Here is a 14,457-nt window from a genome sequence, read left to right as displayed (position 1 = left end):
TGACTCTTGCCACACTGAAACTGTCAGCTGAGGTGACTTTGGATGAACTCTATTAAGTTTGCCACAAACCCTCTCTGAATAAACATGTCTCCCTGTTTGACACAGTCTCATGAAGAAGTGAGCATTACGGAGGCTTCTTGGTTCATTTGGCAAACTCAATAAAATCCTGTCACAGTTAAATTTATTTTGTCTTCTACCTAAACACAAACTTGAAAACACACTTATCTCCTGAAAAAAAAAAGTCCACAAAAGTTATTTTAGTTGGTTTGGGACAAAACAAACTTGTTGTTGTTAGTAGTGACAGTGGCCTGTGTTAACAGTGAAAACATGTCCCAGTCTCACACTATATTACCCAAGAGAAACTCATGTTTGTTAGAGACAATTCTCTGATCCGACATTTGGTTTTGTAGATATTTATATTTTCCAACATTGTTTTTTTTCCATGTCGATAGAAAATGCCCTCAAAAAATATACACTCTTGCCATACCATTATTAGCATGTGGCTGTTTCACCACAGAAATCCCAAATAATCAAGCTTTAATAAGGCCAGAGAATTAATAAAATCTCAGTTTTTTTGCTTGTGGAAGTTTACAGATAATAGATTTATAATCTTATGAATTGTACATGATCTATACTGTGGTTAATTTTGTATCATTCACAGTCATATACATATTAAAGTGCTGAATATTAATTAAATGTTGCTGTCACAAATGACAAGCTGTCTTTGGCATTGCTACCATTGACTCACACCAGATTTTACTCTTGATCTCCAGAACAACAAAAGATTCTTGCTTTTTAAAATCAGCCAGGGAATAAATGGACAAAAATAAACTCTGCAAGACAATCTGATTTAACATGGCAATACCATCCTAAAATACAATTTCTTTCAAACTTTTTCTCAAGTCCATGTTCACAGCTTTTCAGAGGCAAAGTTCACAAATTAAATTTCCTGAGTGAGAACCTGAAATCAGCTAATATTGTATCAGTCGTTATAGTTTGTTTATGTGATGCTAGCAGCACATACTACAAAGTCACAGACTGATATAGTTTTTCCTACTGAATTTGTTTCCAAAATGTAAACAACAAGAACAACGAAAAGAAAAAGACGGAAGTTAAAAGAAAAGATACAATGAATATAATATTAAGGCAGTTAATTAGGTGGGTCCACGAGTTAATAAGAGAGAATTTCCCCTTTAAGACAATGGAGAGTTGACATGCACATACGCAAGGCCTGTTGCTGGAAAGCAATGACAAATCAGCACCTTCTGGACACATGTTGTTCATTAAGCATGTCCATGTCTTAACTGTTTTTGTTGAACATAGCTCAGAGTTGATAAAGCCCAGAATAGAAGTTTAACATCACATCAGAGTGTTCGGAAACAACATCCTCTTGTCTGTCCATGTTTATTTCATTGATCTGAAGGAAAATGGCAGGTGAAGGCTACAGGATTGGAAAAAAAAAAGAAAAAGAAAAAAAAATGTTGATCTTCAGAATGCAGGTTGCATTGCTTGTCCCCCTCTCTACAGTATAGTTGGAGTGAGGGGAGAGAGGTGGAAAGCCAACTTTCTTATGATTCTGATATGGTGGAAGTTTCATCTGCCTATGGCACTGTCTAGGACAGGGTAGAACCAAAAGCAGACATAACCAGAAAGCATTGAAGTCAAGAGTTCCCACAGGCATTAGAGAAAAAGTAGATACCAACCCTCTATCATTCTGCTCTCTCTCCACTCACAGTAAAGTGTTTCCCCAGTCAGACTCAGCATTCAGTGTGTGTGTGTGTGTGTGTGTGTGTATGTGTGTGTGTGTACAGATGTATTTATTGTTTTCCAGCAATTTACAGAAAACCTACCCCACCAACAGGAGTCTACAACAGCAGCTCAACATAACACAACTGAAAATCAAGCTGCCAGCATTGTTAGTCTATTCAATAAGAACAGTTTTCCCAATCACACTGGTTGGCCATTTTGGATTTTGTGCATTTTGACTGATTCCAAAATTCTAAATACTGCTCTTAGATATTGCAGATATACTTTTCCTATTCCTTTGCACCAAGTCAGTCGCTTAGACACACAATCTGGTTACATTTTCAGATATTAAGGCAGCTCGTTTACTGTACACAACCTCTTACAAGGTGCTGATGTGACGGGTGACTTAGTCGGCTAACGAGCTATCCTAGCTTTCCTTGAACTAGGGGTGATTCAAAGGGTCAAATTAGTATTTGTGTTAACGGTCTTTAAAAAATTAGTGGTGTTAAAGAAAAATCACGTTAATGCATTATTAACACATTAACTTTGCCAGCCCTATATATATGTGTGTGTGTGTGTGTGTGTGTGTGTGTGTGATAGATAGATAGATAGATAGATAGATAGATAGACAGATAGACAGATAGATAGATAGATAGATAGATAGATAGATAGATAGATAGATAGATAGATAGATAGATAGATAGATAGGTAGATAGATAGATAGATAGATCGATAGATAGATAGACTAAGGCATTCTAAACATATACAGTGCACAATGCAGGTTCATCATAAACTGTTATGAACGTATATAAAGTCTCATAAATCCACTTGGAATTCATTCTTTATATGGTATTTGTAGGTAATGGTGTCGGACTGTCCACAGTTTCTGACTTAACATTTACAATAGTGGGAACAGATATTATAGTCCATTGTCCATTTTATATCAACTAGCCGACCAACACTCATACTAATGAAGCATATTTAACAGATTCTGTATATCAGTTGGTCCTCTGAAGAATATGATAGACTTTTACAATTAGTCTGACAATTTAATTTCTAGTCTAGTCTAACTTGTACAATCCGAATTTATTTATTCAATACTCAAAATTCAAATTCAGCCACTGTTCATGCATGTTTGCTCAATTCAGACATTCATCGGTTCCCTTTTTTGACAAGAAATATACCATCAGAAGTGTTATAAAATAAAACTAGAAAAATCAATAGCTCAATGGTATGGGCAGCCTGAAACACCAAACCATACTGTTTGGATAGCAATGGAGAGCAAAATGTTCATTGTCCCCTCTATTTCTCAGTGGCCTTGTGGCCTTGGTTTTCCTTGTTTCTAGAGACACAATGTCATCTTGTGTCCTATCTTTTCCCATTCATTAAATTTGGTATTTTTTCAGACACACACACCATAATAAGTGCAATGGTAAGAGAACTGGCCAAGTAACCAAGGGTTTGTGAGTTCAAATCCCAAACATGACTGTTCCCTGAGCCTAGCATTTAACCCTGTGGCTGTTTGAGAGGTATGTGATCTCTTATACAGAGAGTATTAATTTGTTACTAAAAATTATAATTGCAGAGCACTTAGCTGCTGTTCCACTGGTGATGTGTAAGATGAAAACCATCCAAAAAAAAAATACTGAGAGAGAAAATTGAAGAATTTAGAAACTGAGGCCAGGCAAGAGTAAACAGAGATGTGCTATTACAAAGTTCATTAACACTTGCAGTTAAAGACCTCCATAGATTTATACTGCACCACCAATACAGTAGCACTTAGTTTGAATTTAATTTTACTTTTTCTTCTCAGCTTTAAAATCCAGTTTCCTCTCAACCTTCAACTCCTCACAGTATACATTCAACACAAAAACCTAGTAAAAATGCATGGCTTTTCAACGTATAGTGTCGTTTCATTTTAATGTCAAAAAGAAATTGCTAACATGTTCAGAACAAAAATTTTTATTTCTTTTTCACCTACTAATATGTTCTCTGCTACAGAATCCTGTATGTTGTTTAGTATTAGAATTTTGGGACTTTGATTGATATTCAAACAGACATGAATGAATGGAACTAGGTTGAAAGACTGACAGCTGACAGGTGGGCTAAATCCAAGCCAGTGTCAAGTGTACATGCTCTTCCAAGGCAACCTACTGATTGACTTTCGTGAAGCAATTTCCAGTGCATGAATCTCGCAGATAGATGCCTGCTGAACTGTCATGTCAGGTTTTGTCAGTTTGCTGAAAAATAGGGCTTCACTTTTATCAGTGTCACATTGCATACCGTGATAAATATGTTCATTTCATCATTGAACTTTTGAGTCAATGTCAGGATGCCCCCCCTCCCCTGCCCCCCATAAGAAATGTGTGAGATGTGATAGATGAGAAATCGAAGGATATATTGTACTCTTTCAACAGCTTGTGTAAAACTCTGAGAGGAATTGTGTTTGTGTGCGTGCATGCGTGTGTGTGTCCGTGTGGATGTGTGTGTGTGTGTGTGTGTGTCTGTTTCGGTGCACACTTGCCTCTGGTTTAGTCAGTGTGATTTTGATGGGACATGTTATAGATTGCATGAATTTTTGTACCTTTTTCAAGCCTGCTGTTAACTGACAAGGTTTCAATCAAGTTTCATGCATTAACATTCTTTTATTTTTAATTTCTATGACCATTTTTAGCTGTTCTGCAAACTTTTTTTAATATGCAATTATCCCCAGTCAATTTAGTGAGAATAACCTTGATTTAAATGATATTGTTCAAAGTATGACATTTTTTATAGAGTGATCAGTGACAGTAAAAGGATTTCCAAAGGATTTGTTAAAAAAGGACATTTTTTGGTCTTGTATATGGACACCTTTTTAACTCTAATTTTCAACAGTTATCAAAGAACAGATGTGTCTGTTCTCATGACCTCTTTGACTCCCTGTTTGAATGAATTTTACAGTAACCTCTGAATAAAATAAAGCCCTCTCTCTTTGAAGGCTTTACAACTCTTTAATTATTCATTAGAATCTGCATTTATGACTTCCTTTATTATGTGTTTCAGATAGTATCATTTCATAGTTGAGGTGATGCTTGACATTTGCTTTCTGAGATTCAGTAGAAGTAGATCCAGTTGGCACTGTTTGAGTCAGAGTGCAAACTAAAAATGAAAATTTCAGAACAGCTGTTTAAGTCCAGTTATATAAAATGAATCGAGGAGATTAAAATTCACTTTCAAATGTTCCACTGTTTCAACTCTGTTTTTAAAACCTTGTAAAGTGGCAGTAAGAGGTGTGGGGCTGAGCATGGATAAGTGTTTTCAGATTCAAATTCTCCCTTTTTTCCAAGTCTGTTGTTTGTATTTTATGTTTGTGGTGTAGCATCCAATTAGTGATAATATAATATTATAATGACTCTAAATTTAACTGTTAATTGTGAACTTAAACTTAATTGGGATAAGATTTTTCCTTTTTTTGAACAATTTTAGGATAGGGGATAACTTTGGGGAGTGAAAAAGTGATTTGCTTTTTTTTTTTTTTTCCGGTAGTTTTGTGACCTCATTTGAAAAGTACAAGCCATTTTAGGGGCCAAATTACAATAATGTAATTTCTCCTGCTGCCTCTGTCCAATTTTCTGTTGTTACCTGTAGTGCAGTGGACTTTTTAAAGTGAGGCTGGTTGTTGTCGCCAGTTTCATTCTCATTGTACTCAGCCTCTTGTATGCTGCACTTCTTTTTGGCCCTCCATCACAACCTGATTTTCATGCTTCAGTGAACTTCACTTTCCTGAAGAGAAACAGGGAGCTTCAAAAAGCTTTCTACATCTTTTACCATTCGCTGTCCCTTCATGCACCTCAAACCCTTCCCAACCTTTACACAATATGAGCTCTGCTACAAATCAGACAGGCAGATTTAATGTAAGCTTACAATTCTTTTCATATGTTTATTTGTTTATTTATCTATTTATTATCATTATTTCTATTTTTATTCACTCTAGTTCTAAATCACCACTTTTGTATTTTTGGTTCAAAAGAGGTTCTCTCCTTAAATTTTTCATGGACTGAAACAACTCTCATTTCCCAGGATACTCTGTTTTACAAAACCTGTACCACTTGGCTGTCTAAAAGTGAGCAGTGCAAGTTAGAAAGTAAAGGAAGATAAGTAGTAATATTTACATAGATTTAAATTGTAAATTGTAAACAGGTAAAGAGTAATTTAGTGAACCCTCAGGAGATCAAAGCACACTGTTGTGGTCATACATCCCCCTGTTAAAAATCAAGCAACACTGATTTTCTTTTAGTATAAAATCTATATAAAGAGTGACCTGTTATGAACACTTGATTAATAGTGACTGCTGTGAAGCAAAACATGCACACATGTGGAGATGTACCTTCAAAGACAAATGAAAAAAAAGAAAAGAAAGAACAGGAAACAGATCTCAGGGTCACCATATTTCACAGAGCAGATTAGCAGCACCCTGCTGTGAATTGGAATCCTTAACTGAAACACACAGCTGTTGACAAGTCTCATAATTATAAGACAAGGGATAAGAAATGTTTATTTCAAAGCAAACCAAACATATTTCACCAATTCAACATTCAAACTCATTCCTGATATTATTCTCTTTAAAACTGTTATTTCCTGACATAATTTGTAATGATGCATTCAAACTGAAGAGCTTCATTCACTCCATATAGTATTAAAAAACAGCAAATATTTGAGTCCCAAAGATGTTTATTTGCATACTTTCCGAGAGCCATTTCTCTCAGATGTATTCAAACAAAGATTCTAAATGAGAAACCATTCAAAACACCTTAGAGTATATAATATTTCTGCCAAATGGCAACATGCACATAGGAATTCAAACATTTGTCAAAATGTTGTCTTTTCTTTAAAGCAAGACTTATCTGTTCAAGCTTAATTCCTTGATTTCAATTGACTATTTATCATACCAGAATCCAAGCAGAGACATGGCCTTAAATACTCTCCTGGTCTGCAATATTAGAGAGTATCAGTCAAATTTATTCTCTCAGAGACCATGAATATGAATGGTAATTCTTAGATTCTTAAAGAGGAAATTTTTACCAGGGAGGCATTTGATTCCTATTACTTTTCTTCATAAACCTGAAGTGCCAGTTTTATTCCATAACTGTTATAAAAGTTATGACACAGTTTGAGTTTCAGAATTATTGTAATTAGTTCTGGAATGGTTTTTGTCACTCAAACAGTCTCCTCAAAACAGAGTGGATGAGCCAAAAAAGTGGACAGTTAATATTGTGATAGAGACTTACACCATTGTTACAGAAAAATGACTTAACCTATCTGCTGGTCATTTACTGATCTGATTTGTGCTTGACAAATGTAATTTTAATATACAAATTGCTTGTTCAACCTTTTGAATTTGATCTTAGCCAAATATAATGCTCAATTAATCACATCTGTGGAAACGATTAAAATGCAACGGTGAGCAAATTCTTCCCATACGATTTGTTTTTCATTGCTGACTGTATATTTGATTGGCCTTTGAAAATGCAATTGTTAGACTGCTCAAACTGAAATGAGAATCTTGTTTTCCTGCAGGCTTACAGGCATGAGTCTGCCTTCTCCTGTCATCAGCAGCAAGAACTGGCTACGACTACATTTCACATCTGACAGCAACCATCGGCGGAAAGGGTTTAGTGCCCAGTACCAAGGTATGGGGTCAGATGGTGGAGGCTAAAATGAACACCCGCGTTCAGTCATGGAATGTTTGTGGGGGCACTTTCTGCTTGGCAAGCTCTGTAATAATAGGGCTAAATATGACATCTTGGCATGAGTTTTCCAATACCATAGCTGTGCACACAGAAATTACTGAGTTACTGAATTGCCTTTTAAATGTAAAATAGATTAGAAAAGGATTTAGAAGTCACATTTCCTCTACAGGAAAAACCTAAGATATTATGACATAATTTTTATGTAATATATTTATGATTTGGTTTGCAATTTGCATGAAAAATACATTATACTGTAAGTTGTAGAGGTGGGTGATTGGTGAGAAATCAATGTTCTGTAAATCAACATGGTGTGCAGTTTTGGCATTTTTAGTCATGATATTCTTGCCATTTGATTCAAAGTAAACTGCATGTCAAACCAAATTAGAATTGCTCTTAAAATTCTCTCTGAGGTCACCTTCTCAGAGTAACTGGCAGTAAGCCATGTGACTAAGATTAATCATTTGAGTAAGTCTGTATGCCTAGAACAAGAACATTACTGAGTAGTTTCAATTAGTTTACATCCTTCTGTTATCATAGATCCACTTATCAGATAATGTTGTATTTTCCCTCTTATTGCACAAGACTGAAAAGACAGGAAGACTATATCAAAGGCATTTTTTTTCTTTCTTGGCCTTAAGCTTTGAGTTTTTCCTTTTATGTCTGCAGCTTTTGCATCATTCTCCATTTGCCCACAGGCTGCTTGTGTATTTTCTTATAACATTGTTAGATTTACTAGTTAGTACAAGAGAAATTTGGACCGTTAGTTGATACTTGTCCCATTTCTGAAATCTTTTGATAAGGGGCTAATGTTAAAGAACGGTACTTAAAAGAACTGTGAGAAGCCTAAATGCTGTAACTTTGGCATTTGAGACAAAGTTCAGGCAAATATTTAGACTAGACTGATATTTTGGATAAAGAAGGGAAAAAAACACAACACTTTGATCCTTTCCAGTCTTTTCATGATGAACTTTTAGTGTCTGCAAATTTAAAACCAAGTCCACCAAACCATGTTTGGCATAATTGGGATATTTGTTCTTTGATGAGTTTGATGACTGTTTGCCATAGCTGGGCCCTGTGTTTTGAATATAAACAACACTGCACCTGATGTTAAAACTTTTAAGAGACTTAAATGGCTTAGTAGGGTATAAGTAAGGGATATGTTATACTAATTTAAATATCCTTTCTTTGTGAGAATGTATCTACAGAAAAAATGCTGAAAATGCGGAGCAGGGCACTCATTGTCCCTACTCCCACTGCTTTTGCATTTTTTTTTTTTGGAAAACCACATATCATATTTATGGTAAAATAATTTTCCCAGCAATTTCATTAAAACCCACAGATGAGATGATGTAACATGGAGAGAGGCGTTATGCAAAGTGAATTTATTTCAGGATCCTTGTACTATAATTGGCCTCCTGCATAGCATAATTACAGCATTGAATTTAGACTTACAATAAACCCTAATTGGCCTGCACCAATCCATATGTTTACAACAGGTTCAGTAAAACCGCTTACCTCAAAGAAAGTCTACCATCAGGCAAAGTGAGAGCTCAGCGTGTCACGCCATGTCTCATGGCCATAATACTCCATACGCCTCCAGATGCACTCCTTTAATTAAGAGGAAATCGCTTTCCACTGTAATGATAAGGATGCAATACCTGAAGCTGCTTTTCAAGCATCCCATCAGACCAACACAACAAGAGCTATCCACAAGTGCAGGTTAAAGCCCAGGGACTCGTTATAAGACAGGTGTAATTTTAGCTTTGATACTTGGGATGTTCTCCTAATTGTGTAAATTAATTTGAAATGTCCCATATTCTGGCACTCAAAGCTACTTTCTCTTCTCTCTTAACAGTGAAAAAAGCTATCGAGCTCAAATCCAGAGGAGTGAAAATGCTTCCAAGCAAAGATACTAATCCTAAAAATGCAGTCTGTAAGTACACTACCCCTTTGTCACTATATTTTGTTTCTGGTCACTGAAATATCTAGTAACTAACCGTCTGTATTGTCTGTAGTTAAAGTGCAGTGTGTATACTAAGATTTCCAAAGCAAAACAATACTTCTCAGAGTCTTTGAACTTAACAGGCTCATGTAATGTATATGGCTATATAGATATACTCACCATTAAGCTACATTTATACATTGTAATACTGTTATGACCCTGTAAATTACACATACATTTTTCAGGACACCCTGTCTTGTGTATCTGATACTGCAGCGAGTCATCTTCTGCTTGCACTGTTTGCAGCTCTTCACAGCTTTGCTTGTTTTCATAATGTGTTCAGCAAAATGCCACATAATATGTTGTGTGAAAGATGCCCTTGATGATACCCCCTAATAGGACGGGGGTGGGGGTGGGGGTGGGGCTGGGGTGTCCGGGAAACAATCTTCTGTTTAACACCACATTATACTATATCAATAATTTGTGCCATTCTGTGCTTCATCAAGCATGTTCTGTGGCAATTAGCATCACAAAAGTGCCTGACTCTGCAAATGTGAAACACTTCAACCATGCTTAATCTGTGTGATTTACAGCCGAGATTTATGGTCGTGTTGGACTGCGTAGATACACAACCAGCAATTAAATGCAAACATGTGAAAGGCCTCTTGAGATTCTCATGACAAATGATGAGAATTGTGTCGCATCATGTGAACACAGGGAGATGAAGACTATTTTTTTCCTTCTTCTTCTTCTTCTTTTTGAAATTGTAAAACTACATTAATTTCTTTTGGATATTTTTCCTAAGCACATCTAATTCAAAACATCTTCACTTTCATAAGTAAAATTATTATAATGGTATTTAATGATATTTAATTGCCACATTACAACCTTTATTGATAAATTCATGTACTTCACAAGAAGAATTAATGTCTCAGTTCAAAGAGCACTGTTCATGTTTAGTAGTACAGGAATGGTCAACAAATGTAGAAACATGGTAAAAAAAAAATCATGTTGTTAACATTTCATCAGAAAAGTAATATGTACATCAGTCATGTATTTAATCTTCAAACATTCAAAACAAGAAATACTTCCTGTTGAGCTGATCACAGGGGTCAAATAAGGAAGGAAAATAAATGCACCCAAAAAAAAACCGTACATCTGAAAGATGGTCACAAGCTTTGATCACAAGAAATAACATTTGAAACTGATATCAACAATCAAAGGTGACGACATGTGAAGACTACATCAAACGGAAGGACATGACAGTTGATCAAAAGGGCCATCTCTACAAGTGAAAAGCTCAGGCAGCTCTCACACAGTTCACAGAATCCTCTGACCTTGCTCTTAAGTGGAACCTCTCACAGTGGTGGTCGTTAACAGACAAGTCAACATTAGAGGTAACGGTAGAACCATAATATGGTAATCTGCTATATACCATATGCACAGGGCATAGTTTTCATGCATGACTATTTTCCACTTAGAAAGTGGAAATTTCCAAGACATATTTGCCATTAATTGTTGGAGGAAGCCTTCTTCATTATGACCTAAGAAATATTCACTGAATTTATGCTATTTAAAGTACTCTGAAAAAAAAGTTAAAAATAAAAATGCTTGCTCTAGCATGAAATGCAATTTAATGAAAACCATTTTGAAACCGCACATAAATTGTTTCGAATGTAATTGCATTGGCACATCTCACATTAAAATTCCTTCATAAAAAGATCCATCCACAATTAATTATTTGGAAATTCCTCAGAAGCAGGGAAAAATAAGGGAGAGATTCTTAGTACACCTGCATCTCCTGGGTTCTGCTCACACACAGGGCCAGAATACCAGCACGTGTAAGCTAACCTAATGTGATTTTGGCCCACAAATGAACTTGGCTTGTGTCAGCGAATGATGCAGTGTGTGAGAACACAAATGTACTGTGGCAAAGGAGTATGGACAACAGGACAGAAAAGTGAGGGACACACAATGACCTTTCCCTAGATTTTTATGTGAAATAGCCTTGAGCCCTGAATCACTAAACCCCCTGTCAACACTACGGGAATATATAATTCATCTGTGAATACTATCCTCTCAAGCACTATGATGAATATTGTATACTTCGAATGTCGAGTGTCCTCTCAGCACTGCTGACCATCCAGGGTTCTTGTTTGGTTATTTTTCCTTTGCTCTTCCCCGCTGGGGCTAAAGATGTTTTATACACTAAAAGCTATGTGGTTTTACCATTCAGTCAAATAAGACATGAAACAGTAACCGTTTTCTTTCATAATCCTGACATGGATGCTGTCAAAACATCAGATATTTTAATAGAGTAAAATGTTAAAAAACATAGGCTACACATATTCATGACATTCAAGTTTTATGACATATTAAACAAATATTCAATGTGTAGTACATATAGAATTTTAATGTGTAGTACATATAAAAATAAAATAAAATAAAATAAAATAAAATAAAATAAAATAAAATAAAATAAAATAAAATGGCACCTCTACAAGGCTATGAAGATACCACTTGTCAAGGAGTTGCCTTTTCTTCTTCAGTTAGTTTCCCAATGAAATGTGCGTTGAAATGCGGAAACATGGACATCTGCAGTAAGGTGGTGCATATAGCAGTAGATCCATCTTTTATAGATATTGAATTAATATCAGTCTAGCAGAACATTTTTTCCTTCATTGGAGCTAATGGCCTTGATCGTGTTAGAACATGAAATGGGGATTTATTGGCCTAATCTTCTAATTGTGAGTGTGGTGTTTGTCGCTATTGTCCTTTCTCTTTTTTTTCCCTGGCTCTGTGCTTTCAACATAATGCCTTTTCTTTTCAGCAATTCCCCTGTAGCTTCACTATGATCCAGTCTTTTGTTAAAAGTATGCTGTCCTTTTTAAGCACATGCTAATCTCTTTGGCTGGCTGTCAGTTAGCCCTCTCTCTGCAAACAGCCACATCATGACAGTAAGCAAGCTATCAATAATCAGTACAGATCGATAATAATGGTAAATAAATTATAATGTTAGTTAAGTTAATGTACACGTTTGTTGTGTATTGAATGATCTGTCCTATGACCAAATTTTAACCTGTGAGCAACTCTTCAAATTTCACATAATAGATGTTGACAGCCAAATGTGGCATGCCTCGTTTTTTTTTTTTGTTTTTATCCATCTTTTTTTCTCCTCTCTGCTGTCTTTTTTTATAACAGTGAGCCAAGGGGGAATGGCAGCAGACGTTTGTCCAGATCCAGGCATTCCAGAAAACGGGAAACGAATTGGCTCCAGCTTCCAGTGGGTACTTTTTTCCTGCAGTTTTATCTGGCTGCATGTCTGTGTAATGGTAACTTGTCACTATTTTAGAGCAAAGATGTAGTGTTAAAGGTGGTCTGTTTAAACTTTCCTTGCTCTGACATTACTTTTACTGACCTTAACTACACCTGCTCTGTTGCCTATCTTAAGAAGGATGCTTCAGCAGGGCAAGGGTTCCCCAGTTGCTCTGCATTTGACTAAATGACATTTCAGTGAATGAGAAGACCAAAGTCAGACAAAACATACACAATAAATCAATAAAGACACACATTCTGTGGTTCTGGACTGCTAAGAAAATGAAAATGACTAAAACAAAACAAAAAAAAAAGATTTAAAGAAAACTGATGTTCAGTGAATATCTTTCAGTTCTTCTTCTTGTGGTTTCAATAAAGCTAAAGAAAGCTGTCAATGGCATGCTGGGTCAGCAGTTTACATTGTACTTTGTGAAGCAGGTTGGTCGCCTACGGTAATTTATTCTGCCGTTTCCCATAGGGTGGGAGCCAGCATCCAGTTCTCCTGCGATGACAGCTATGTGCTTCAGGGATCAAAGAGCATCACTTGCCAGAGAGTGACTGAAACCTTGGCTGCTTGGAGTGACCACAGACCTATCTGTCGTAGTAAGTGTGAATGTGGCTTGCCTGTTTCCTACCCAGACACTCTCTGTAAGGACATTGTCAAATCTCATTAAGGAAGATGTGTGCTGCTCGCCAGTAGGAGCACAAGCTTCAGAGACTGAAAGAAGAAAAAAAAAAAAAAACAGTGAGGTCTTGATATAATCCAAACAATCTCTAGCATTTAACAAGGGTCTGAACCGCCTAATTTAAAGATATTCAAGCTTGAATCCTTCGGTTAATCATTTCTATCTTAATTTTAATGTAACTTTGCAGAGATAACTTTGTGTGATCTTTACGTTTTTCTTCATGTATGTATTCAGGAGTGTGCACATGATGAGGATGATCATTGTGTCCAACTCTTTGTAAAAGAGGTTGTGTGACGACTCTTTTGAAAATGAAATTATGTCTTGTCAGGAACATTTTTTTTTTCAGATGTGCAGTTTAAGAGCGCATGAGCCATCAATCTCCTTTCAATTTCCTCTGTGCCCCAGTATTCACACCAGCCGCTTTCAATTTGACATTTCAATTGACAGTACATAAAAGGGCCTGTATGGGAAACTTGAGTGTAGCTGGGGCATTCCCTCAGCCGATGTAGCCCATGATGGCTGTGCAGATTAAACATCCGTATTTTCCTGTTTTGATTTGGCTTTAATTCTCCCTTTTGTCATGCATTTCCTTTGGAAAATTAAGTAAACACAGCATTGTTGTTTTTCACTCCAAATAAGTTTCATACAAAATTAAGAAAAAAATTTTTTTGATGAATTTAATCACTCAATAATAAGAAGAACTAATAATAAGAATTTATCATTAATTTTTAATTAAAGATGGCAGGGGCATTGGTGAAAATATATAGTGTCTAAAAATTATCTTCTAAAATAGTTCACGATGCTGAGTATGACCAGACAGAAATGTATTATACATATTTACATTTGCATTGGTCAATATTTATCTTACTTTTACTTATTTATTTATCTATTTATTTCTGGTCATTTTTGTACATATGCAGTATGTATTATCAGTGAGATGCTCATGGTGTGAGACCTGGAGTCTAGTAGCCTTGAAAGGCATAGAGGACACAAGCTTCCTAATGACATTAATCAAAATGAAATGAGGCAGTGTGTCAGA

General features: G+C 35.9%; 1 protein-coding gene across 1 annotated transcript in view; it reads left to right on the top strand.

The window, feature by feature from the left end:
* csmd1a (CUB and Sushi multiple domains 1a) overlaps nucleotides 1-14,457 on the top strand; it is a 256,232-nt gene that overhangs the window by 150,028 nt on the left and 91,747 nt on the right. Inside the window, exons 8-11 of the mRNA XM_030772244.1 lie at nucleotides 7,303-7,415; nucleotides 9,331-9,408; nucleotides 12,619-12,700; nucleotides 13,211-13,335. Of these exons, the coding sequence (XP_030628104.1) occupies nucleotides 7,303-7,415; nucleotides 9,331-9,408; nucleotides 12,619-12,700; nucleotides 13,211-13,335 (398 nt within the window). The remainder of the gene's footprint in view (nucleotides 1-7,302; nucleotides 7,416-9,330; nucleotides 9,409-12,618; nucleotides 12,701-13,210; nucleotides 13,336-14,457) is intronic.

The sequence above is a fragment of the Chanos chanos genome, chromosome 4, assembly GCF_902362185.1.
Source record: "Chanos chanos chromosome 4, fChaCha1.1, whole genome shotgun sequence".
Classification (NCBI taxonomy): domain Eukaryota; kingdom Metazoa; phylum Chordata; class Actinopteri; order Gonorynchiformes; family Chanidae; genus Chanos; species Chanos chanos.
This window is presented reverse-complemented; position numbering and strand designations above follow the sequence as displayed.